This window comes from Myripristis murdjan, chromosome 5 (assembly GCF_902150065.1).
Source record: "Myripristis murdjan chromosome 5, fMyrMur1.1, whole genome shotgun sequence".
NCBI lineage: Eukaryota > Metazoa > Chordata > Actinopteri > Holocentriformes > Holocentridae > Myripristis > Myripristis murdjan.
The window spans coordinates 16,104,484-16,129,348 of NC_043984.1; the positions used below are offsets into that span (position 1 = coordinate 16,104,484).

Sequence of the window (24,865 nt, forward strand, 5' to 3'; positions counted from 1 at the left end):
AATCCTTAATAAGAATAAGCAAACAAATAAAAGCACAGATAAGATAATAATTCCACTGTTTACATTTACATACATGCATAAGTGTGTACCTCAGTGCACATATATACATACAGTACCTGCTAGCTGTCATACAAGAAGCATTCATACCGACATAGATACTTTTTTTTTTAATTTTTTTTATTTTTATGTCTGGTAAGGGTTCGACATAATCTGGCGGGGGAAAGGCTGAATGTAAATCGATTAGAGATTCCATCGCCTTGCTAGGAAAAAAACACAACCAAGGCGCCGTGTGTTCCCACAGAGGCGGTCTGAGACATGTACGCCTGTCCGAAAACAACACGCCCCCACAGCGCAACTCATGTCTCTTTCTCTGCAAAAGGAAAGTGAAAGTAATTTCTTGCAAACCGGTCGGACAGGCTGCAGTCTGTCAGCTTCACTCGCATGTTGGATGTTTGTCACTCCCGCAGCTCAGTGAAGCAGATTTACACACCATTATCCGCTGGTCAACTTCATAACATGACAGAAATGGGCGAAATCGACGAGGGATTTTACTCCCGACAGCTGTAAGTATCATAAAGTTATAACACCTTGCTACTATTATGTAGTGCAATATAATAATGCATTGTATCGACTTATGAAGGTGACTGCAGCATAATGACCCGTATCCCTCCTGGTCACTTCACCTGTGCAGGTATGTTCTGGGTCGTGAGGCGATGCAGCGCATGGGGGCAGCCCGGGTCCTGATAGCAGGGATGCGTGGTCTCGGTGTGGAAATAGCCAAGAACGTGATCCTGTCCGGGGTGAACTCTGTCACCGTGCAGGACGAGGGCGTCGCGTCTTGGACGGACCTGACTTCCCAAGTGAGTTCCCATTATGTCTAATTGATAAGCCCAAATCATCAGGTACTAATTTGTAGGGATTCATTAAGTATTTTCTTCAGGAATGTCCTGCCTGTAACATACTGTATTATAGTACCACAGCACTTGGTGTTCACAGGCTGAATTTTTAAAGTCAGCATATTTTCAGGAAGTGATTGCATGCACAGTTCTCTAATGCACTGCTTTTTATTTCAATGGCCATGGATTTCCTCTCCAGTTTTTCCTGAATGAGTCCCACATCGGTCAGAACCGAGCCACAAGTTCCCTACCCCAGCTGTCTGCCCTGAACCCCCATGTCCATGTGTCAGTCCACACTGGACCGCTGGATGAAAACCTGTTGTTACAATTCCAGGTAAATGATAAGACCTTACAAATAATCTGTAAAACTGTGAAGAAAGTCTACAGTACTAGAAGGGCCTGGCAATACATCAATATTATATCGGTATCATGATTTGAGACCAGGTATCGTCTGGTATTTTAGACATCAATGATATGGTGATGTAACTGTTGCCTCTTCCTGGTTTTCAAGACTGTATGACAGTAAATGGGTGCAGTCTTCTGAGCTGATTAGGCTGATCTAATATTTCTCTCTAGCTGCTTGGTCATAATATCCACTCATCCTTGTTTATCAAAAATCTTCTGTGTAAATGTCTTATGAAAGCTCCACAGTATTGTCACAATATGGATATCAAGGTATTTGGTCAAAAATATTGTGATGTTTGATTTTGTCCAAATCGCCCTATGACGTAGTTAGGTATAAAAAATAAGGCAAAAAGAGATTGAATTATTTTAAACATATGTGGATTTGGTTTATGTGATAGAGATTGTTGGTTTCAGGTGGTGGTGTTGACCGACTCCTCCTTGGATGATCAGAAACGGTTTGGCCGGCACTGCCATCTGAATGGAATCAAGTTCATTGTGGCAGACACCAAGGGACTTTGTGGGTAAGATGAACTGGTTACTTGTGCTAGTAACAGCTGTGCATTGATGAATTACTAAAAACATTGTGGTGCATTTGCAGTCAGCTGTTCAGTGACTTCGGGGAGGAGTTTGAGGTCTTGGATGCTGATGGGGAGACACCTGTGTCAGCTATGATAGAACACATCACCAAGGTAACGCCCTCTGATTGGTTCATGTTCCTGGGACATTAAAAGTGGGACCCTTCTGATTAAAACTAGCAGAAATAATGCACAAGGTTGCCATTACATGGTGATGTTTCTCTCTCTTTTTTTTTTTTTTTTTTTAGATGTGTGTTGTGTGTGAAGTCAGAATATTTCTATTACATCCAGTCCACATTTTCTTCATTTTAGGGTAATCCTGGTATGGTGACCTGCACATACAACCAGAAGCTTCACTTTAGAGATGGCTGCGAAGTTTCCTTCTCTGAAGTCCAAGGCATGACCGAGCTGAACAGCATGAGCCCTATGAAGATCACAGTCTGCAGTTAGTAATCAAATTTCAAATTAATATTTTAGAATAACGTATTTTTCTATAGTAGACTGAATGTTGAGGAAGGTGACAAGAAAGACAGAAAATAAAATCATAAAGCATACATGTTTATTCAACTTTGTCCACTGGTCCAACAAGCATCCCTGATTACAATAGAGTTATTTTAACTGTAATATGGATGATTTCTCATCTCACTGTTTGTACCTAAATATTTCCTTCCATCACCAGGCCCTGACTGCTTCAGTATTGTCGACACCTCAGGCTTTAGTGAGTATAAACGAGGTGGCATAGTGACTGAGGTGAAGCAGCGCCATGTTCTCAAATTTGTAAGTGTGAGACTCTTTGTTGAGATATTCTGCTCATTGAAGGATTGCACCCACTGGTGATTAAATCTAAATGCATTATAATGACCTGTAGAAATCGCTGGATGAGGCTTTATTGGACCGAGAGCTCCTTGTAAACACTGACTTTGGAAAAACAGCACGTCATGAGACCCTGCACTTGGCTTTCCAAGCCCTCCATAGCTTTGTGAAGAAAGAAGGAAGACTTCCTAAACCCAGATCTCAGGTTAGTGGAGATATGCAAGATGTCATGGCTGATTTCCCAGTCATCTTAATTTTCTCAGCAACTGGTATCACTGTATGATCCTTTAAAGAGATTACCAACAGATTTTTTTTGTCTTGTTATGTCCTGCTCTCATGCTCTCACTGCTTGTCTGTGATGAATCCCCATACAGTCAGATGCAGATGTCCTGGCTGTCATGGTGAGAGAGCTGAATGCAGCGGCCCAGCTGGAGCAACTAGACGAGGCGGTGGTGAGACGCCTGTCCTACACAGCACAGGGTGACCTGGCTCCTCTTAATGCCTTTATTGGAGCACTGGCTGCACAGGAAGTCATTAAGGTGAGGCATAACCACAGTGCTTGTCGAGTTAGTTTCATTTCTCCACACATGACACGCGGGTTAAAGTCTCCTCATTGGCTGCCTCACTTTCAGATAGTGCTCCTGTAGATTCCGCAGATCAATAGCGTGGCATCATCATGTCCTATCACCTCATTTTCCATTAGAGCTGAAACATCATGACAGCGCAGAAAATGAACTTTGAGCGTTTATAAGTCCATGATTACTCGCTGACAATCAATAAACCTTTCTTCTGTAGAATTTGTATTTGTACTGAGATGCATCCTGTCTGCATAAAGGTCTCCCCTCCGCAGTTTTTAAGACACTTAATGGGCTAGAACCTCCTTATATTTCCTCATATTATATTGGACATGGCCTTTTAGTTGTTTGTTGGGACAGCCTGCTGGAGGCCTGGAGGGCATCAGAGTCAGCTGACAGTTCAGGTGAAATGTGAAGACATTCCTTGTAGCATTTCCTGTTAGCACCTTTTATTCTTTTTAGTGTTAGTTTTTTATTTCCTTTCATTGTATTGTTGTTTATCTGTTTTAAGTATGTGGAGATTTGTTCCTATATTTGATATTGTTCAATTCCAAGAAAGTTACACCAGATTACAGATTGCATTACAGTCTGTATGGGCATAGAAGGTCATCCCTATCCTGAACTACAGTCAGTTGTATAGGTGTAGAGGTTGTTGTTGTTGTGTTACTCTTTTCTCTCTCTTTATCTTTAACATTTGCTTTTCATTAACTGTAAGGCACATTGCATTGCATTTGATTGTTTGACACCAGATTACAGATTGCATTACAGTCTGTATGGGCATAGAAGGTCATCCCTATCCTGAACTACAGTCAGTTGTATAGGTGTAGAGGTTGTTGTTGTTGTGTTACTCTTTTCTCTCTCTTTCTCTTTAACATTTGCTTTTCATTAACTGTAAGGCACATTGCATTGCATTTGATTGTTTGAAATATGTTATACAAAATTTAATCTGGTTTGGTTTTGATGAAACATTTTAACACTGCTGTTATTATATTATATGCATTTAATATAACTTACTGATAGTGGTGTGGTGCTTTTTCCATATCCATTACATCCCTGCAGGCATGTGGTAGGAAATTTATGCCTCTTCAGCAGTGGCTGTATTTTGATGCACTGGAGTGCCTCCCTGAAGATGATGAAGATGAGGACCAGCTGACAGAGGACTGCTTCTCACCAGTAGGGCTAGTTGTATGCTGCGTTTGATTACGAGACGGTGCAGCTTAGAAGTGAACACATTTCATGTATATTCACCAAGAGAATTACACAGTTTCTGTCGTCTCTCTGTCAGAAAGGCGTGAGATACGATGGGCAGATTGCCGTGTTTGGATCGGCGTTCCAAGAGAAGCTTGGGAGACAGAAGCACTTCCTGGTGAGAGCAGGCCCAATGTGTCCAGCAGGGGGAACACTCTGCACTGGAAAGCCTCAGCTCCATCTGTGTTTTCCTTTGATCTCTGCTAGTGTTGGTAATGGCACATGCAGGAAACAGTTGTGATTCAGGTGGCATTTCCTCTCAGCGTTGATCTCTGGATGTGCAGGGGCCATCCAGCACTGCCAAGCCCTTCTCTGTTTTCTTTGAAAGTGTTATTCTTACTGTTGTTTGTTTGCTTTGTGTGTGTGTGTGTGTGTGTGTGTGTGTCAGTCACTTACCATGGGAGGGACCATGAAACTGGTAATGTGCCAAGCCAGATAATTATATATCAGTAACATACATCAATAGTAAAAGGCAAATTTTCATCTCATCATTTCTTTGTTTTTATCAGCGAAAACTTGCAGTTCTCGCCTACTTGAGGAACATATTTTAGTGGCATGTACTTGCAGTCTTTACATTAAAGCATTCTTTCCTGTCATATTTCCAGGTTGGAGCTGGTGCCATTGGTTGTGAGCTTTTTAAAAACTTTGCCCTCATTGGCCTCGGTGCTGGAGAGGGAGGCCACATCACTGTAACAGACATGGACTCCATAGAAAGATCCAACCTGCACCGCCAGTTCCTGTTCAGGTCCAAAGACATTGGGGTAAGAGATGCACAGCACTGTATGAGAATATCACACCCTCCCCCATTCACCATATTAAGGCTCTCTGATCCATGAGTTATTGTGTTAACAGATCAACTACAACATTTTAAACCCTCGTGTCATTCACTTTGGAGTTGTTCATGTCTTCCCTTGTCTTGGTTGGTCTGCTTAACTGGAAAGGTCAGAGGGCACTGCTAATGGGACATGTCTGGGGGGGTTGACATTTTCTATCCATCTCAGATTGCACGTGTCCGTCAGCTTCCACACGGCGACCAAGTTCCTGTCAGGTCTCGTGCACAGCAGATTACTTCTATCTTTCATGACTCTTTTGTTACGCAGTCATTTAGGATTATATCAGGAAGTTGGTCTGTTGTTGGTAAAGCAACTAACAACATATGTGAGATACTTCTCTCTAAACAACTTCTCTAACCCGTAACTGGCTGCAGCTGTAGCTAGCAGGCTGGATAAGCTGACAAAAATCTGGACTTGTCCTGAAATACAGAAGGTACACGTGCTCACTCCGTTGTTATATAACACATGAGCAGTGAGTAACTGTAAATATGGTGGCTCTCCAGCACACTACACAATGAAAACCAAGAATATTCTCCTTAGGCTTCACATTTCCCTGAATGCTAATCATAGTTGCATAAGACGATCCAGTTATCTCTCCAAAATGGATCTGCATAGCTCTGTTGTATCAAAGATGGAACAACAAAAATGCAGAATTTCCCTTCTGTTGCATAATGGTTGAATTGTCTCCATCCCATTATCATTTCTTACTGGAATCAATCTTGTCTCCATCCCTCTTCACCATTGTTTCATTTCTGTTTTACCGATTCTGAAAACACATTTCCCAGACACAAGTGTCAGCTGCTCACTCATCCTTCAACAGAAACAGAAATCTGAAGTCGCAGCAAAGGCGGTAAAAGCGATGAACCCAGAGATGAACATCACAGCTCACCAGAACCGTCTCGGCTCAGACAGCGAACACGTGTATGATTATCATTTCTTCATGGGTCTTGATGGAGTGTTTGCAGCCCTAGACAACGTGGAGACCAGTGAGTATCCTGCGTTTCTCAATTCCATTTGATGTAGCTGTGCAAAAAAATCAATACAGCTAGGTATTGCGGTATTATTTTTTTTTTTATACTGTATCGATTCTCCAGATTGCTATATGGATATGCATCATTCATGCATTTCATTTTCATATCATACAAAAATTTAGCTGCACTGTATTAAGTGGTGCTTTGTGCTAATTCGATTTTAAGAATTCGATTGTAATAAATTTTAATGGGTATTTTTAATTTATTTTTAAGTTGTTTCAGTTAGTTTGTCACCAAATTTAACATGTAATATGTTGTACATTTTATTAGTCTATACCAGTGCTGGGCACTAGATTGTATTTTAAGGTCTGTTCAAACATTTTCAGTCAATTTGTAAAATGTGTTTCTAAATCAATCATTTTGAGTATCATGTTGCATGTTTTTACATGAGGTCCTTGCCAATACCGAGCCGTACCATTTTATTTACACCCTCACACTGCACATCATACATGAGGTAATCTAATCACAATTTCTATTGTTACTTTTGATCTCATGAACGTCTATGATTATTCCAGAGCAGTGGTTATGCCTATGTTCTGTAGATATAGGCGCTTGTAGATACACCTATGTAAGTAAAGTCACTGTTTCACCCTTCTTCATGGTCCTATCATGAGATGCATATGTCAGTATAAAGTAGATGCAATTACATGTTGTCATGTACCGGATACCTCAGAGATAGTTCTAGATAATATCATCACTGTTGGGTTGGTTGGTGGAATGAAGACAGCAATACAACAGTAAATGAGTTTGGATAAATAATTTATGTCCTACTATAAGCTGTATCCTCAATTGTACTTGAATCTAAAATCAGTATTTTTTCATTATCAGCAACATCTCATGTTGATCACCAAGACTGATTGTCTTCTGCACAGGAGTCTACCTGGATGAGCGATGCGTTCGACACAAGAAGCCCATGCTGGAAGGGGGGACCCGTGGAGGCCAGGGCCACACTCTGGTGGTGGTTCCTCACCTGACTGAGTCCTATGGACCGCACGGATTAAGCTCTGATGAAGCCATCCCTCTGTGCACGCTCAAGAACTTCCCTTACCGCATTGAGCATACCCTGCAGGTGAGGTGACCGTGTTCTCCAGTTTGTTGCGGTTTGCTCATTTTTGTTCACAACCACATATCATGTAAATAAGAAATAATTTAATGTGTGGATGTGATGCAGATGTAGTTAATAGTATTATAATGAATGATAATGAATACCATTTGGCTGATCCTATTATCCATAGAGCTTTGTAATAACAAAAGCACACTGATTTTAATTTAATTAATTTTAATTGCATTTCCATTCTTGTAGTGGGCCAGAGACCAGTTTGAAGGACTTTTTAAACAAACTCCTGACAATGTGAATCTCTACCTGAGGTAATCTTACCAGATAACTTCATCTGTTGTCTGTTATGATCTTCCTCTTTTTATTTTGCCTTGGTTATGTCTTTTTTTTCTGTTACCTGTTTTTCCTGCCACATACCGTTTATTTTTCTTATGTCTGTTGCATTAGATTGTGCTACAATATGTCCTACAATGTCTGCTCATGGTACTTTATTGCCCCCAAAGTTGCCTTTAAGGCAGCGCTTACTAACCTTCAACCTAACCACAGCCATAACCAGGAGGTAGCGCTGCCTCACAGTCAACAGAGAACTGTATGTTGTCTAGTGTTACTGTTTTCTCTGTGTTTTTTGCATTGAATGTCCTGTCAATTTTTTTTAATACCCTCCCCTTCCCTTCAAAAGATCCTTTTCCTCTTGCTGGGCTGTCCTTATAAATAATCTGTTCTTAAATTACCTGTTCAATTAGCGGTTAAAAATAACACCACATGTGCCAGTCTGCTGTTTTCACACAATTACTCCTTGCTTTACAACACATTTCCACTGTCCCTCACAGCATTCCAGCAGCCCTGCAAAAGGTAATGAAGTGGCTAAGGCTCTGCATTTTGTTAAATTAACAATAAAACATGCAGCTGGTTTTTAGCAGTAAACACCAGGTAAGGATGACATAAAAAGTCTGCCTTGCCAGGACTGCACTCTTTAATTTATTCTCCAAAGCGGCTCTCACAGCTTTTTTTCACTTCCTTTGAGCAGGGATAAAGTCTCTCAGCTAATTAGAGAGGCCTCTTGTTCAAAAGTGTTCACTGAATGGACAAGCAGATTACATTATTGCTGAGAAGGTAGTATTTTATGTTAAAGAATATTCAGTAACAGGACAAGTTAAGACTTAATTGAGAAATCGTGAATATTTTTCGGCTAATGTTTAATTCTGAAGAGCCTTGTATGTCACAGTTATTTAATGAATTTGTTGCTGTTGTTGATTTTAAGGATAAAAAAAACAGCTCACAGATTGAGGGGGATTCAAAAACACTGAGCTAACTACAAAGCGGTGACCTCATTATAATGTAACAAGATGTAGGAGACGGATGCATGTTTCCAGGCCCGGCTTGTGTCTGAGCTCGGAGGCTCGGAGCCCGCCTAATCCAGCCCTTTCTTTTCTCCAGTGTGTCTTAGACAGTCTGTTTGTCTTGGTGAGATTTGATATAATCCCTTAAATGGTGAAGTGCTTACATGCCCTGCTGTGTCTTTAGAGAATAGAGACAGCCCTAACTAGAATAGAAATGGGGATTGCTCAAATACAGAGCCATTCAATGTCAATGTTTAGGAGTAAAACGTCTATTAAGCATTTAGAGATGCTCTGTTTACTCCTATCTGCCCACTTTCTGAAGATGCCTCATGGTAATCATGGGAAGCCTCGCTGTATAAGCTTTTATTTGGCAGTCATTGCCAAAGTCATCTCTGTTTAGCTTCAAATCAGAGTCCAATAAATCAGTACAGTGTTACAATTTGTGTCATTATACATACATACATACATACACCCACTCTTATGCAGAATTCTGTCTCTAAATACTCCCATGCTCCCTGTTTGTACCTATTTAAGTGAAATTGTATGTGTGGGTAGCTGATTGTTTTATGTACCCAGTGCAAGACTTTTCAGGGTGAGCTGGGGTGAGCATGACTGTGGCACAGGAACTAACCAGGCATGTGGACACTGCCTGGAGAGTTTCATTTAATGGCCACCCCGCCACCACACTGAACACTTCCTTCCCTTTGCTGTGAGACCTCTGCCAAGTTTCAAGTGAATTTTCCTGACCTGCTCACCGACTCGCCAACGAGACTACACCCTAACTGACTTTAGTCATTCTCCTTAATATATGGAAGAGCAGCCAAATATTTACCCCCCCTCCCTTAATGAATGTCCAAATTTCTTAGCTCTGGGGTCATCTATGAGCAAGCTGCATTAGTTTTCACAGGTGGTGCTTAATTACTGCTGGAATTTAAAACATATCCTGCTCGAACAATAAAAGTCAGGCCCCTCCTTCTGGAGGTCAGAGAATGCATGATGTTGCTACACCAAGAGACTTTGAGATGATGACTCAAATTGTCCACCCACCTTACATCACCCTACTTTTGTTACTGTTTTGGTTTTCTTTTTCTCTTTTCTCAGCCCAGACAGTGATTATCTACGAGTCTAACAGGCCCACTGTAAGCAATTAGCGGTTATCAAATGAAGTGGGCTTGCTGTTGTGTTTCCTGCAGGGAGCCAGGGTTTGTAGAACGGACGCTGGGCCTTGGCGAGGGGGAGGCCCTGGATGTCCTGCAGGGTGTGTGTAGTAACCTGGAGGGCATTGAGGCTGGAGGCCAACGTCCAACATGCTGGGAAGACTGTGTCGGCTGGGCACGATGCAAGTGGGAGACTCTCTACAACAATGATATCTTGCAGCTTTTGCACTGCTTCCCTCCTGAACAGGTAAAAACACACTGCGGGAAAAAACACCTATCACTCTATTATAAATCTCAAAACCCTGTAGTTATATTTAAGGACACATGGGGGCACTGTGGTGTATGTAACATCTCTTTCTCCAGTCATGTCTTTGTTTCTCAATTGTATGCTAATCAAATACACACTACAGTATCACATTAGCAAGCACAGTACAAAGAAAGCAGTGTCATTCAGTGACATTTAATGATGAGTCTCAGACTGCCGTGAACCCAGTTTGAAATTTAAAAACACTGAAAGCTGTTATTGATAAATTTCTCTGAGGGTTTGTCTGGTGAAGCATGCAGACAGAGTGATGTCATATGTCGCTGTCGTACCTGTGCGTGTGTTGGGGGGATTGATATTGACCCAAACCGACCCTTACTGACCCAGCACAGCAACTGGCTCTCTGTTAGAAGCAGGGTAATAGAAATTCCTCTGACTGAGACTGATTTCATTCTATTCATGTCCAGTGAAATCTGTGATGTAGTGAGTAGTGTATGGAGGAGGAAGATGGCTTTCGGCATTAAACTTTGCATTACGCCTGTTTGGTGTTTTATGTGATCAGCCAGACGTCATATTCTAAATTATTCCACAGTCACAACGTCATGCAACCAACAAAAGTTTCCAATCATTCTGTTTGTCCTAACAGTCATAACAGACTGTTAAGAAAAATCAATGGCAGTTGTTCTTATGATTTTGGTTCCTTCTTTTTTTCTTCCTCAGTTCTCTATCTCTCCTTGTTAGCTGTAAGAGTGTGTTTGTGCTCTGGTGTCCCCTGGGTGAGAAACATTTGACCACAGACTTTCTGAGGAAGTATGATAGGGCTGCTAAGGTCAGTTAACTCCCCCAAATTGACAGTTTGCAGACAAAAACATGACCACGTTTCAGACAACCAGAGCCTATCATGCCACCACACGTTAGGTTAATAGGTGCTCTGCTGGGTGTAACCCTATCTGTGGACATAAGCATGGTAACAGGGCAATATTGGTGTCACGGATACTGATAAACTAGAGAAAGTCTTATTAGACAGAGAGAATGTGTTAGCCACTTGGCTATTTCTTTATTTGTTTATTTATGTTTTTTTGCTGGTAGAGTAATTAAACTGAGTAATTAAAATGAGTAATTCAACTATGAATTAAGGAAGGCAGGAAACCAGGGATGAGAGATGAAGAGAGGACATCAAACCCAGGGCATGCATGGTGCATGGTGCCTTAGTGGGTCGTGTTCATAGCCAGCTGAATCACCAGGACACCCTGTACATTGATTTTACTATTAAGGTACCTGCAGTCCATTGTCTGTTGTGCACACTCCTATCTGTGTTGGACAATAATGATCTTACTTGTGTTTATTTCTGGCCCCATTTGTAATATCAACTGTCAGTCAGTCATGTCCCGTCTCAAAATGACCAAGAATTAAGATCATAGAGGAGAGCATGGGATGGGTAAAGAGTGACTGTTACTGTATTCTGGATGGCATTATTAGGTGTTTGAGATTGATAAACACATTGACAAACACATTTTCTAACACTTTTTCTAAATCAGGACATATAGCACCACTGTGTCGTACAGGTCATGTGCTTATGTTCATTAAAACATTTATAAACTCACAAAGTCGACCAAATGACAAAAGATTAGACACTCGGTTGTCTAGTTCTGGCTTTGGGAGAGTAAGTTGTCCATGTTAACAAATAGCAATTAGGCAGCTCTAGGCTATACTGTGAGAATAGCATGTAAATTCTTAAACTTAGCAGAATTCCTGTTTGAATTGTCTTTAAGAATTGTTTTTAAAATAGATTACACGTGGCTTTCTCCACAATGATCCTGTGCTCCACCCCTGAACCAACAGCAGGCTGATTTTGAAAGGGAGAGTGCTGTAGATGCCCTTTTGGCTGCTGTAGAAAGCCCCCCTGTAGTGAAGACTGATGTTGAGAGAGACAGACACCACCAGTAAAGAGACTCCCTCCTTCCAAGCATATGGACCATTTGGCAACATCAAAGCTCTCAGGCCCTTTGTTCCTTTATCAGACATACAAATTGTGTAGTCGACGCACCCCTGATAACAATACAAGTCCTGCTGTCCCACGGGGAATGTCCTTAGTCCCCTGGTATGTCAGAGGTCTATTAAGAGGTATTTTATCAGTCCATTTATTGACCTGGTGTGCTGTCTATATGTGGAACCTGATGTAAGATCAATGTGTAGTAAAATTTCCATCATGTTCATTGTTTATCTTTGTGAAATGACTGGTTCCATGTTTTTGTCAGATCTCATGGCTTTCCAAATGTGTGGCTTTGTCAATCTTTTTCTGCCGATAACATATCTGGAAGCTGCATGTGAATTTGAATCTGCTGTATATTAAAAGTCATTGTGTTCCACCCCCCCACCCCCCCACCCCAGCTGTTGATTATAGTTATGAAGTGGTTTTCTTCTGCTTCTCCTTAGGTGACCAGCTCTGGTCTACCATTCTGGTCTGGAGCCAAGAGATGCCCTCACCCACTGACCTTTGACCCCAATAATGTAGGTTTTTCACACCTAGTCTCTGTTCTAGTCAAGTTCTCTGTCTGCTCCATTGCAGTAGCAGTCCTGGCATGAGCCTAAAAAAAACAAACGAAGTTTTTGGTGATTACTGCTCACATTCCATCTTTATCTTGTCTGATATTGGCTCAGCTTATATACTGGACTCTTATCTGAGCTGTGAATGCCACTTACCTGCATAGAGGGTAAAGGGCAAAGAAAGACAGATAAGACACTCCCCACATGCATTCACATATCCTATAACCAATTATTTTTGCACATATTTACAAACAGCACAGCCATTAAGATGGCAGTGAAGCTAAGAGGATGTAATGGGTAAAAAGGGTAGGTTCCTGAAGGCCCAGTGTCTCTCAAGACTCAGAGGGATTCTTTGTTTCACCACTCTCAATTTTCTGCTGTCATCATTTTTATCTTCTCAGTACTCTAAATTATTGTCTTTGCCACTCTTACTTCCTCTTTCATTTTTAGGGATGCAGCAATATAGTTTTTGAGTCCGATACTGATATATGATGTCTTCCTACCCATAAAAATCAAGACAGATACCAAAATGTATGTTTGTAGTGGTAGTAGTACAGGTGCTAAACAGTTTAAGCTTTTCAGGTACACCTATATTAAGGTATTTAAGTGTTTTTAAACTAATGACCATGTTAGGTTTACTCTGTTGCTAATTTTACAGTTAAACTGCTTGGAAAAAAAGGTCACAGATGCCAGTTACACATGTAGCTAAATGTTGGCAGTAAAAATACTATTCGACTGATAATAATTTAAAGCTGCTGTTGTCCAATACTGATTTTCTACTGATATATTTGTATATCCCTGCTGATTTTCTGTATTTTCTGTCCACTTGATTTATCTTCTTCTTCCCCTCTGAATCCAGGAAGCATTTTTAGTTTATATGACAAATGTAAATTCTTCTGCATCTTTCTTCTTCTGTATGTATGGGGCAAGAAATGACTGCTAATGTGATCTGACATGACAATCAATGGAGCTTTTTTGTTTTATCATTGGAAGGTTACAGTAGTTATCTATTTTAAGACGGACCTTTAGAGATGAGGGGTCATTATTAACGATTTGTTCCGTGGTGGCATGTGTTATAGACTACCCATATGGACTACGTGGTGGCCGCAGCTAATCTGTATGGGCAAATCTATGGGATCAAAGGGACAAAAGATCGTGCTTCTATCAAGAAAGTCCTAGAGGAGGTTCGTGTGCCTCCTTTCTCTCCAAAGTCCTCAGTAAAGATCTATGTCACTGATGAGGAGATGGACGCTGAGAAACAAAGAGGAAATGATGATGCCGGTGAGTTCATTTAAACAGCTTCATTTAGTTATTCAATGAATTGTTCCCTCACTTTATTCTAGCATATCTTTTGATATTTATTTTCAAATGTTTCTCTGCCTCTGCACCAGGCAAAGCCAGACTGGACGAGTTGACAGAAAAGTTGGCCTCACTCTCGCTGAGTGGCTTAGCTTTGCAGATGCACCCCATTGACTTTGAGAAGGTAAGCAAGGAGTGCAGTGACACCTAAAGTGCAAATGCTATGGTCCACAGACACTGTGGTGGCTTGGCTTAAGCAGGGAGCCATACTCAAATCTATGGGCACCTTTCTTTATCCATCTATGGGTTCCCAGTGACCCAAATCTATGCTCGTCCCCAACAGACCAGCGAAACAAAGCTTGACTGTATTCTGTGGTCTCTGCTGCAGTGTCTTGAGACTGGGAGGTATGTTTTATACATGCTCATCCAGTTTGAAAAAGCAGTGAAAAGAACTGTTGTGAATAGTAAACGGTGTGGCTAGGCCCAAAGGCTACAATGATTGCTTATCTTGACTAAGAAATCTTGCACACTGGGGATCTTTGTCTACATCAGTGGCCACCAGTTCCCCGCCCTCTTGGCCCACAACAATGATCTTGAATAGAGAAGGTGTCATGCTCTTCCCGCCTGAGTCTCTGGACAGTTTGAAAACATCCAAATCCAAATTTTAGAGGAGATATAAATTAGTTTGTGCAATTGTTTGTCAGTCTTTGATTTACAGTACAGAAGAAAATGCAATTTCAGGTGTTCCCATGTACCTTATTTATTTTCCGATGAGGTCTCCTTTTCAGATTTGCATTTCACCAAATGTGTGCTATATTTGGTGAAATGCAGTTTTACTTTGCAGCTTTGGTTGCCATTGAGTGTTTTGCATACTGTCCCAAAACTTACCAATCACATCTTTGAAGGGCAACACTTTGACCCCAGAAGGCAGCGTAACTCCTCCATTGTGCAACTAGTCACTGTTACACTACAACTCATTTCATACCACTGTTTCACACCTCCTCTCAACAACTGAGCACTCTTTGTCTGGAGAGTAAAACAGGTTTAGAGCTTTATCTTGATGTGTATAGCTTGTGGAGAAGTACAAGAGAGGCTCGCCGAGTAATTAAGGAGAAGCTGTCCATTTTCTATCCAATTGTCTGGGTCTGTGTTGCAGCATCAATAGAGCACACCAAGCAGCCCAGATTTAACCAATATCCCAGTTCCTCCTGTGTTTTATTCCCAGGTGCTCTCTGAACAGCTGTAGTCTTCCAGCGTTTCCCGGGTGTCCTCCTGGTTGGTTGTATCTGGCAAATCAACTCAATCTCCTCTCACATTGGCTTTACAAGGACATTCTCCTGTATTTCTGAAGACGAAGTGAGGCCAGCCACATTTTATTTTGGGCTCTGTACAGAGTTCATGGCCATAGGTGAGGGTCAGATGGTCCATGGGACACTCCAAACCTTGGCTTTGTCTTCATATCTTGTCCATGAATATCACAAACTGGAGAGGGGACAAGATTCACCCCAGTCAGTCTGATGCAAACCATGCAAGCAAGCTTGATTTAATGTCAAGAATAGGAGCCCAACTCTCGAGTGTATAGTGGTCAAATGGCTCACACCAGTGATCCCAACACCCCACACTCGGCAGCACTTCCCAAAGGATACCTCAGGGAACACAGTCAAAAGCCTTCACCAAATCACAAAAATCAAATAGACAGGATTAACAAATTCCCAAGACACCTCAATTATATGGACTGAATTAGATAGACTCAGAACTTCCTCTCACCTCCCTCCCTGGGAATACCTGTGAAATTTCCAGCACTGCCTCCTAAACATAGGGCAGTTTCTCAAAGAGTCTTTGGTGTGGTGCATGGGCTAAATTGGCTTAATTGTCCACACCTGAGAAGGTGTGGATAAAAGGCAGGGAGCCTGTCTCCTGAGGGAGGCTGCATTCTCACCACAAGCTGTTTTGTGCATTGCTTTTGTACTGCTGGAGTTTTTGACTTAAGTTATTTATTGAAATAAAATTATATCTCCTCTTTATGTTGCGGCCCATGAGCCAGGGTTGTAACACTTCCACCTTGTGACAACACCAACTATTTGAGATTGCCATCAGACTGCTGAGGTAGTCATGGAGTGTCAGTCATTGACTTTATAATCTTTTTTAATCAGACCTGAGGCCAAATATTGTAGGCACTCAGGTGAAGAGAGTAGTTGAGCTGTCAATTGATCACCATCTGGTGATGAGTTGGATCAGATGGTGGGACAATCATGGTAGCAACTCAAGAATCCTCTGAAGACTGAATAATGAGGCCTTGAGGACCAAGTGGACATGGGGGACTCCTAACTCAGCAGAGAGGTGCCAGCTGGTCAGAAAGGCTGCGGCAGTTGTAGATGTAAAGTAAAATGACTACTGAGTAAGCTCCAGGAGGTTCTAGGAAACCATTCAGCGGCTCAGGAGCCAAAGTAATTGATGCAAGTTACTTACATATCAGGTGTCATCTTGGATAAGAATGAGACCCCGAAACTACCATGCTTCCCTTTCCCTTCATTCTTATCCCTCCATGCCCAGGTCATGCTGCAGATAGATGGAATGTGTGTAGGTGGATTCCACAGGCATCAGGTTGCCAGCATGAAGCTACCTCACAAGCCCTAAAGCCAGCCCTGAGTGACAGTCGCCTTGTTAGCCTTTGTAGAGCAGCAGCAGCAGAGGCATGACCTCACTGGCCATGTCGATCACAGCTGAAGGCTGATTTTCACTGCGTTCTAATAGGGTGAACGAGTCATGTATTAGAGTGATTAAAGCGACGCAACAACAAAGGCTTCAAAGCCCAAAGCAGGCAAGCCGAGCATCCCGTCATTGGGCATATCTATCATTCGGCTGTACACATTGGTTTTTCCTCTCACTGTTTTGTTGAATAATGCAGGTAATCCTGACTACAGAGTTTCAAACCTGTTTGTTTATAAGGCTTATTAGCTTGTATTTACATATTGATTCAGTTTTTCATTTATGATACAGTGTTTATGATTTCTGAAGTGTACACTTGTAGAAGGAGGAATGTAAATAATCTTTCTCTTGTGTGTCAAGGTTTAGATTATATTACAGTTATATCTAACATGTGTTTATCATTCTATCCGGTACAGGATGTTGATGATAATTTCCACGTGGACTACATTGTGGCTGCCTCTAACCTTAGGGCGGAGAATTATGACATCCCTGCAGCTGATCGGCTCCAGGTCAGAATTCTCATTACCTGCATCATCTAAACAATTCTTGGGAAAGTAAGAATGATTTTGAGGAAAAAAAAAAAACAGAAGGAGGGAGGAGTGAATATATACAGGAGGGAAAGCAAGAAAATAGCTCAGATACACCTTGAAGTAATGTTTTTAAATGATGCTGTGCACACCTGCCCTAAAGCCACGAGGCAACCTCCTCACCTTTTGTTCCCGAGGCAGAACTAATCACAGCACTTTACCTGTCGCCTCAGAGGTGACACCTGAGCCAAGCCTTGTACCACGCAGTGCTGCAGACAGACAACACCAAAACAGATGGATGGTGGGGGGATGGGTGGTGTTGAGGAACAGGAGACAAAAGGGGGGTTCCTCTTGTGTAAACACATGAAGATTTTGTGCATGTTGCATCTTGTTTGTGGATGATGTTACCTTTATGCACCCATTTAACCTATATGATCCCATGAGGATCTTTCATGGACACATAGTATTCAGTACAACTCATATCTGTATTTTATAAACCCTTTTGTAATGTCTAATTTTTTTTTTCTTTTTAACAGTAAGCATTATTCATCTCTTTTTCAGAGCAAGCGCATTGCTGGGAGGATCATGCCAGCCATAGCTACCACAACAGCTGCAGTGGCAGGCCTCATGTGCCTGGAGCTGTATAAACTGGTGCAGGGTCACAGGAAGATCAGCTCGTACCGCTCTGCCTTCCTCAACCTGGCTGTCAACCACTTTGTCCTGTCCATACCTTGCAGGCCCCAGCACTTTACTGTAAGTACAGCTCTGTGAACTCCCAGCCACTTTTAATTACACTAAATGATTCTGCCGAGGTCATAGGAGAGATTTATATAGCAGTTGGTTACATGTATACAGTGAGGCACTTTATACAGTCTGACAGGCCCCTACTGTATATACATCCGTAACTTAAGGATGTGTTCTTTGGGGATAAATCTGTAAAGTCCTCCATAGAATTACATCCTTCCTTTCTGGAGAGTGTTAAATCATGAATGGATGCTCTCATACTAAGGGACCACAGCTAAATTGTCAATCCCTTGCATATGAGTCAAGTCTTTAGTTAGCTCAGTGTAATCCACAGGGTTTTGTGGCCTGGGTAAGGCAGTGAATAAATGCACACATACTCAAACGGTCCATATCTGCAGCTGTGTTTGCACAAATCAAGGGAATTCAATGCACAAAGGCACATATGATTCAAAGCTAAAAGAAAGAGGCTTGTGCTCTTTAGACGGCATCCCTTCAGGTCCAAATCTACCATAGCTTTTGAGGTAATACGTGGCTCATGATCCACAAACGTCACTTTGTACTGGCCAAGCTTCAAAACATAAATGTGAAATGGCTAGATTTGAAAGCAAAACAACTTACAGGGTCGTGTTTTGGGGTCAGAGCTGGAAAGTGTACCTAGGGAAGTAATATTGCTACTTTTTTACAGCCTGACTACTTGTCCATGGATAATTCACCTCAGGCAGGGGTCAGACTGTAGAGCTGCCCTTGCCAGCTCTCTCATTTGAGGCATTGAATCTCCGACAGACAAGGGTCATAGGGGATCGTAGGGTCAGGGAGTGGGGTAACTCTGTCTCCTGGGACATGGGGTTGCAGCAACAGGGGGCCGTGAGACAGTATAGCTCTGGTTTCAGCTATGGTTACAAACAAAAACACTGCTGCTACATAAGAGGGTGCCGTGATGACAGGGGCAGCTGTGATTTTGTCCTCGATGCTGAAGCTCCAGCCTCAAAACCACCAGCCACGCAAAACAGCAGACGGGCATTCAAACTGATCCTGAGGTTCTCACTGTCTTTACTTATAAGCGTTTACCAACCATGGGCTAACTAAAGGAATATGCCAGTGCACTGTCATTGTCATTCATATGTTTGCAGATATTTTTCTTGCTGTCTTCTAAAGGCTTTTACAATTTCCTCGACTAAACACTGACAACATTGTCCGAGCAGTGTGGAAAGTTTGATCCACCCAGTGACTGCAAACAGTCACGCTGACAGAGCACCTGACATCACCACAGCCCGAGGGTCTATGATGGAGTGTTGAACCTCTTCACCAAAGGGAAGGGGAAACATACTGTTTTCCAGACCCAAGCTGTTTCAATAGGGCTTTGCGTTTTGCAGCTTCAGCATTTAGGTGCTGCTCTATTGAGCAGAGGAGTCAGTGCCGAGACAGGAGGCCGCCAGATGGAAAAGGCTTGGCTGAGGCTCTGGGTGGGCGCTTTGAGGGTGAGGGGAAAATCTTGGAGATCTGAATATTGGAGGCACCGATGACTGAGGAACATACACATGCAGTTACACACGCACACACATGCAAACACTCGTATACAGACAAAAGGAAAGAGCGTGAAGTCGGAGAGCAGTTTGGTGCCAGATATGTCTAGCCATCTGAGTGGGAGATCCTCTAATGTCTCTGCCAAGGGAATATTTCTGTCAGCAGTCTTCACGATTAAATTAGATTAATCTGTGATCCCCGCTGAAAAGTTCATCCTTAAACGCAAATGGCAAGAGAAATAGTCTGTATCTCAAACATTTACCACCACCCCCATTTGGCTAGTTATACAAATATGGGTCTCATGCTGGAAACACACTGCAAAAACAAAAGAAGACAAAGAGAAATATCAAATGGTATCAGTTTGTTCAGAGCATATGGCCAAGATGTATGTTAAATGTTTCAAAGAATTACTTGAGTATCCAAAAGAAAATTCTGTCTATTTTGTATCTAAAATATAACCAGGTATTAGTCTTAAGAATTTAGACCCACGCATGACATATGTAGGTGTGAAACATTTGAGACTGAAAAAGCTATCATGATTGGTCAAAGGTCAGAACTTAGAGATTGCTAACGCTTGCTTGATGTTTTGAAGCATGAATGTCCTTCATGTTCAAAAGGTGCCCTGTGTTTGAAAGGTCTAGGCAGTACCTTACCAGAGCAAATGGAAGGATAAAATAAAATTAACTATTAAGAAGAGGCACTATTTGTAATCTTTGATTTATCATTGCTAGCTGTGTTTTAAGTCTAAACCTATACTTTTTGTACTCTTTAATTTGCACTAGAGCAGAGGTTCTCAATATTTTTGGCTCGTAACCCTGTAAAACATACCAATGCCTACTTGTGAATCCCTGTCAAAGGCTGCATATGCAGAGTGGATGAACAGTCCACCTAATTATCAGAGGAGGCATCACTTTTTAAACCTACTCAGTATTTCACAAGAAAACAGAAAAAAACGAGAGAAAATAATCAGAATTTTGCATCCTACAAAGTGTTTTTTTCTTTCGTCATCTTGCGACCCCTAAAAATGATCTCATAACCGACCCCCAGTGTAGCAACCCCCACCATTGATACATATTTTCAGTGGATAACAAAAATGAAGTAAAGAAGCATTTATCATAGCAACTAAAGCAAACTGTGAGGCCATGATTATTTTTAGCACATGTCTATTGATGTGCTCTAATATACTTGTCTGTGATTTCCAGACTAAATATCCTTGAAGATTACGGGAGGTTTTATTAGGCAGCTTATGAGGCGACTGCAGACATGCAGCTGTTAAATATCACCGTGATCTGACATGAGGTATCAGCGTCTCAGCTTTCTTCTGCAATGAGTTAGACTGCCCCCCTCACGAGATCAGTCTCAGTTCATTAATATCAAATAACCAGACTCACATCTCTCTAGTCATACTGGCGGCCCACCCACTGTTAGTCCAAAGTGGGATGTATTTTAACCATCAGATCACACTGCCAGGTGGTTGGCATTCATGTACAGCAAAATGGCAGGGTGTAGAATCTGTACCCTGCCCTGAAAGGAGCCTAATCTAACCTTCACTGTTCCATCCTGAAAAAAGAAAAAAAAAATTCAAATGAAGTGGCCTTCACTATTGAAAATAAGGCCCGCTATTTTTGCAAAGGTTTTGGGTGTTTCAGATGTTGCTGTGTACCTCTGCTCTCCTCATGTGTTGCTGTCTTACTTGCAGGCTACACAGCTTAAACAAATTATTCCTCATTCTCCCACAATCCAAACTCTTTTCCGGAAATTGTTGCTTTACAGCTGTTTCCCAAAAGAGGAAGTTCCCCTGGCTTTCCCCTGCTGTTGTTATCCTCTGTGTGGAGGCAGAAATATGTAAACAAATGGGAGGCTGGCCTTGTCTGCTCAACATTGCAGCTCTTAGTATCGCTATCCTCTCTGTGTTCATGTTTTTCATTTAGTGCAAGGGCACAGGTCATAAAAGGAACAACTTTGGCAAGCAGCCAAGGATGAACGTCTCTGAAGTGCCTTGCAGAGATGCTAGTACATAATCTACATACAGGCATTCTGTCATATTCATGAAAAGCACAGTGTCATAGTTTCAGGTGTTTATACCATAGTTTTAGAGCTGCAGTTGGAGTCACCAGCTTTAATAATTAACCTCTTTCAGTATACTGATGTGGTGCGGTATGACTTAATTATAATTGGTGCATGACACTCGGAATAAGTGCAAAATCCAGTTTAACAGATGTGCTCAAGATCATAATTGAACACCTACATTTGACATGGCCTTGCAACAAAATATGCAGCTTGGATATAAGCTCAGACTCAATTACATGCGATTGTGCAAATAAATTTACATATTAGTATTTAGATGTGGTTTGGAGGAATGAAACATCAGGCTTGCCTATTTTCATAACGAGGTTAATTTCAGCACAATCATCACAATGAATTGTCATTCCATGATTTTATAAGGTGCAGCTGTCGACTTGCCCAAGTTTTCTAATCAAGTCCAAATTAATAAATAGATATTTTTGAGAAACTGAGAACATTTTCAATTTAACTTTAGCTTTATTTATATTATTGCTCTTGTAAAATAGAGGCATTTAGTAGGTTGGAGGTCTACCTCACATCATAGATACAGAATGTCTTGTTATCACACACAATACAACCACACAAGATCTTATAGGATGACAAAGGTAGGATGTCCTAGTACAACTGCAGCTGAGCAATAGCCTCAGGTGGAACCAAAAATGGTGCACAATGTACAAAGATTATGCAAGGGAAAAAGAAGCGTGTGATTCAAAGTTTTCCCTGCAGCTCTCCACTTAAAGAGCCTGGCCAACAGAGCTTGGGAATCAACATTGTTTTGTAGGAGAGAGGAAATTTGTCTCTTGGAGAGACTTGTCCCACAGTGCACCGCAATGTTGAAAGGTGTTTTCTGTTCACTTTCAGCTTGTAGATACTGTATGTTGACTTTGCTGCACTGTTCAACAGATTTGTTGGCCTTTTTCTTCATGTTGCTCCTTGGGAAAAGGCTTGCAGAAATGCTAGTACATGATCCAACAGCAGTCAACAGGATTGGTGTATTGGTGTATTCCTGTTGGGTGTGTGGTCAGGGCGGAACAATAATTCAGTCCCGCGACAATGCAATACATCGCGATACTTCCTCTTGCAGTACGTTATCTTGTGCCAAGTATCAATATTTGTGTTCTCAACTTAATTTATGTAGACAGCACATGAGTCACTATTAGGCATTTTTGTTCCTTGCCTTTAGATATTTTAACTCGAACTGCTATGTCATGCACACACTGCAGATGATGTGCATATTAGAGCCCTGATAAACATGACTGATTCCAGCTTATTAAAAAATTATTTTGCCTTTTCCAGGTTATTCTTCCTGGGGTCTTCTTCAGTTACAGACATTGTGATGTATCATGTTATATTGTACTTGATATCACAGAATCACCTGTATCATGCTACCATCTTTATCACAAGTAAAATATTGCAGTGGTATTGTATAGTGAGTGCATGCAATTGTGAAGAGTTCACAAATTCACAACAAAGCCAACTGTATCTACTGTACTATTATGCACAAATGGTGGTGCTCCCATGGTGTCATGATCAGTAGCATTGAGTTATGTGCCTTGTGTCAGTGCACCCCCTCTCTAGATGGTCACTATAGTCTGCACTCGGCTGCCTGCTGGTTGTCTGCTGTGGTCGGACTCTCCCGTCCGTATCTCCTCTCTCCTCACCAGCACACATCCTTCACATGCTGGTCTTCACTCCTTGCCCTTTCACACTCCCTTGGTGCCCCTCTTCCCCACCTTGTCCTTTCAGTCTTTCGTTTTCTTCCTAATTGAATTAGCAGTGTTGGAGGCAGGCGCCTGATCCCATGGAAGCTACTCCAAGGTCAGCACTCACACTGTTGCTCTGTTAGTTCCCTGCAGAACTGACGGTCATTTCCTGCCTTCACAGGATGCAGTGTATTGAAACCAGATTTCCAAGAGAGAACTATGTTACCTTGCTGCATTTTGTAATCCCTCATGGTCTGCAAGAGCAGCAGGAACCGGCAGGGATTTTGTGTTCTTCTGCCTTGGCTTCTATGTCTGATAGCTCCCTGATGGAAAAATGTCCTCCAGTTAATGTCTCATTGACTGAATGTGTATTGAAAAATGAGTCGCAAACAAGAATGTTGGCACCTTTGCTGAATAGTCACTCTATGCAGGGTGACGGTAGATTGTTTTACACATACAGTGGAGAGGGAAATCTGTGGCTGCCTTATTTGTGATTTGAGCACTTTTGTAATTGCAGGGTACACATCTGCCACACAAATAACAGGGGCTGCCTAAAAGAGAGAAAGAGAGGAACAAAGGGGACGGGAGGGGAGGGGGGGTTACTTCACATGTGGTTAAATTTGTGAGTTGGCCTCCTTGGGCTGTGCCAGTAAGAAAGCGGGTGAATATGATCCAAGGCCCTGAGCGCTCCTTCGGGAAGCCCAGTGTGGAGCTGCATTGTGAAGACTGTAACTCAAGACCCAGACATGAATAGTGCTCACGGGATAATGAGTAATCTGTGATCAACACAGACGGCTTGTGCCTTCTGTTGTTTTTCACTTTTTTTTTTTTGTTGGTGGTAGTATTGTATGGTTGGCTTCACACGGTTAAGTCATCTGTTGATCCAGGGTACAGTCTTCCATTGTTGCTGTTCTTTAGTTCCCCTTGGTGAGGACTCAGACAATTATCTTCCCATTTTATGCCCTTTACTAGACAATATTAGGTCTGTGCGCATGAATGTTTGTTTATTTACTTGGGTAAAATCAGATGATAAAATAATGCTTGCATTAAACACATAGGGACTATATCAAACAAGGAGATAAGCACTGAATAAAAGCCCCCCCTAAAATAGTTGCATTCCATATGTTTAATAACTTCACCGCTCCAATTAGTTGTCCAGTAACATATGTTTCAGCTCATAAACCCAGCATGCATGCTGCCCACTCAGCCAATATATAAAGTCAGAGGGGGTTTTCAGTTGGCACCTCCTGTAAATCATCCTCGATCCATGCATCTCCCTGGCATACACATTAAAGCCAGTAAACATATGGGTCATATGAAAGGAAAAGAAAGAATGACAAGTTGGTGTGGTGGTTGAAGACACTGTCCTTCAACAAGAGGACGCAAGATTCAGACCCCTGTGTTGGCAAGCATCTGCTGGAGTGTCTTTGAGCAAAACGCTTGCCAGCTCCCTGCCAGCTGCAGAGCCCCAGGTCAAATCTTACTTCCCTGAAGGGGGTCAAGTAAAATTAAGTTTCCATACAGGGATTAAAAAAGTATCCCAGTTTTTGAAAGAT

General features: G+C 41.9%; 1 protein-coding gene across 1 annotated transcript in view; it reads left to right on the plus strand.

Moving 5' to 3' along the window:
- The first annotated feature begins 418 nt into the window (after positions 1-418).
- uba7 (ubiquitin-like modifier activating enzyme 7) overlaps positions 419-24,865 on the plus strand; it is a 42,954-nt gene continuing 18,507 nt past the window's right edge. Inside the window, exons 1-21 of the mRNA XM_030052694.1 lie at positions 419-563; positions 692-860; positions 1,096-1,230; positions 1,716-1,822; positions 1,900-1,990; positions 2,189-2,321; positions 2,556-2,653; positions 2,745-2,894; positions 3,064-3,228; positions 4,324-4,437; positions 4,550-4,630; positions 5,118-5,273; positions 6,166-6,331; positions 7,249-7,445; positions 7,680-7,744; positions 9,967-10,177; positions 12,629-12,703; positions 13,819-14,020; positions 14,131-14,222; positions 17,164-17,256; positions 17,836-18,027. Coding sequence (XP_029908554.1) covers positions 442-563; positions 692-860; positions 1,096-1,230; positions 1,716-1,822; positions 1,900-1,990; positions 2,189-2,321; positions 2,556-2,653; positions 2,745-2,894; positions 3,064-3,228; positions 4,324-4,437; positions 4,550-4,630; positions 5,118-5,273; positions 6,166-6,331; positions 7,249-7,445; positions 7,680-7,744; positions 9,967-10,177; positions 12,629-12,703; positions 13,819-14,020; positions 14,131-14,222; positions 17,164-17,256; positions 17,836-18,027 — 2,814 coding nt within the window. The 5' untranslated portion in view covers positions 419-441. The remainder of the gene's footprint in view (positions 564-691; positions 861-1,095; positions 1,231-1,715; positions 1,823-1,899; positions 1,991-2,188; positions 2,322-2,555; positions 2,654-2,744; positions 2,895-3,063; positions 3,229-4,323; positions 4,438-4,549; positions 4,631-5,117; positions 5,274-6,165; positions 6,332-7,248; positions 7,446-7,679; positions 7,745-9,966; positions 10,178-12,628; positions 12,704-13,818; positions 14,021-14,130; positions 14,223-17,163; positions 17,257-17,835; positions 18,028-24,865) is intronic.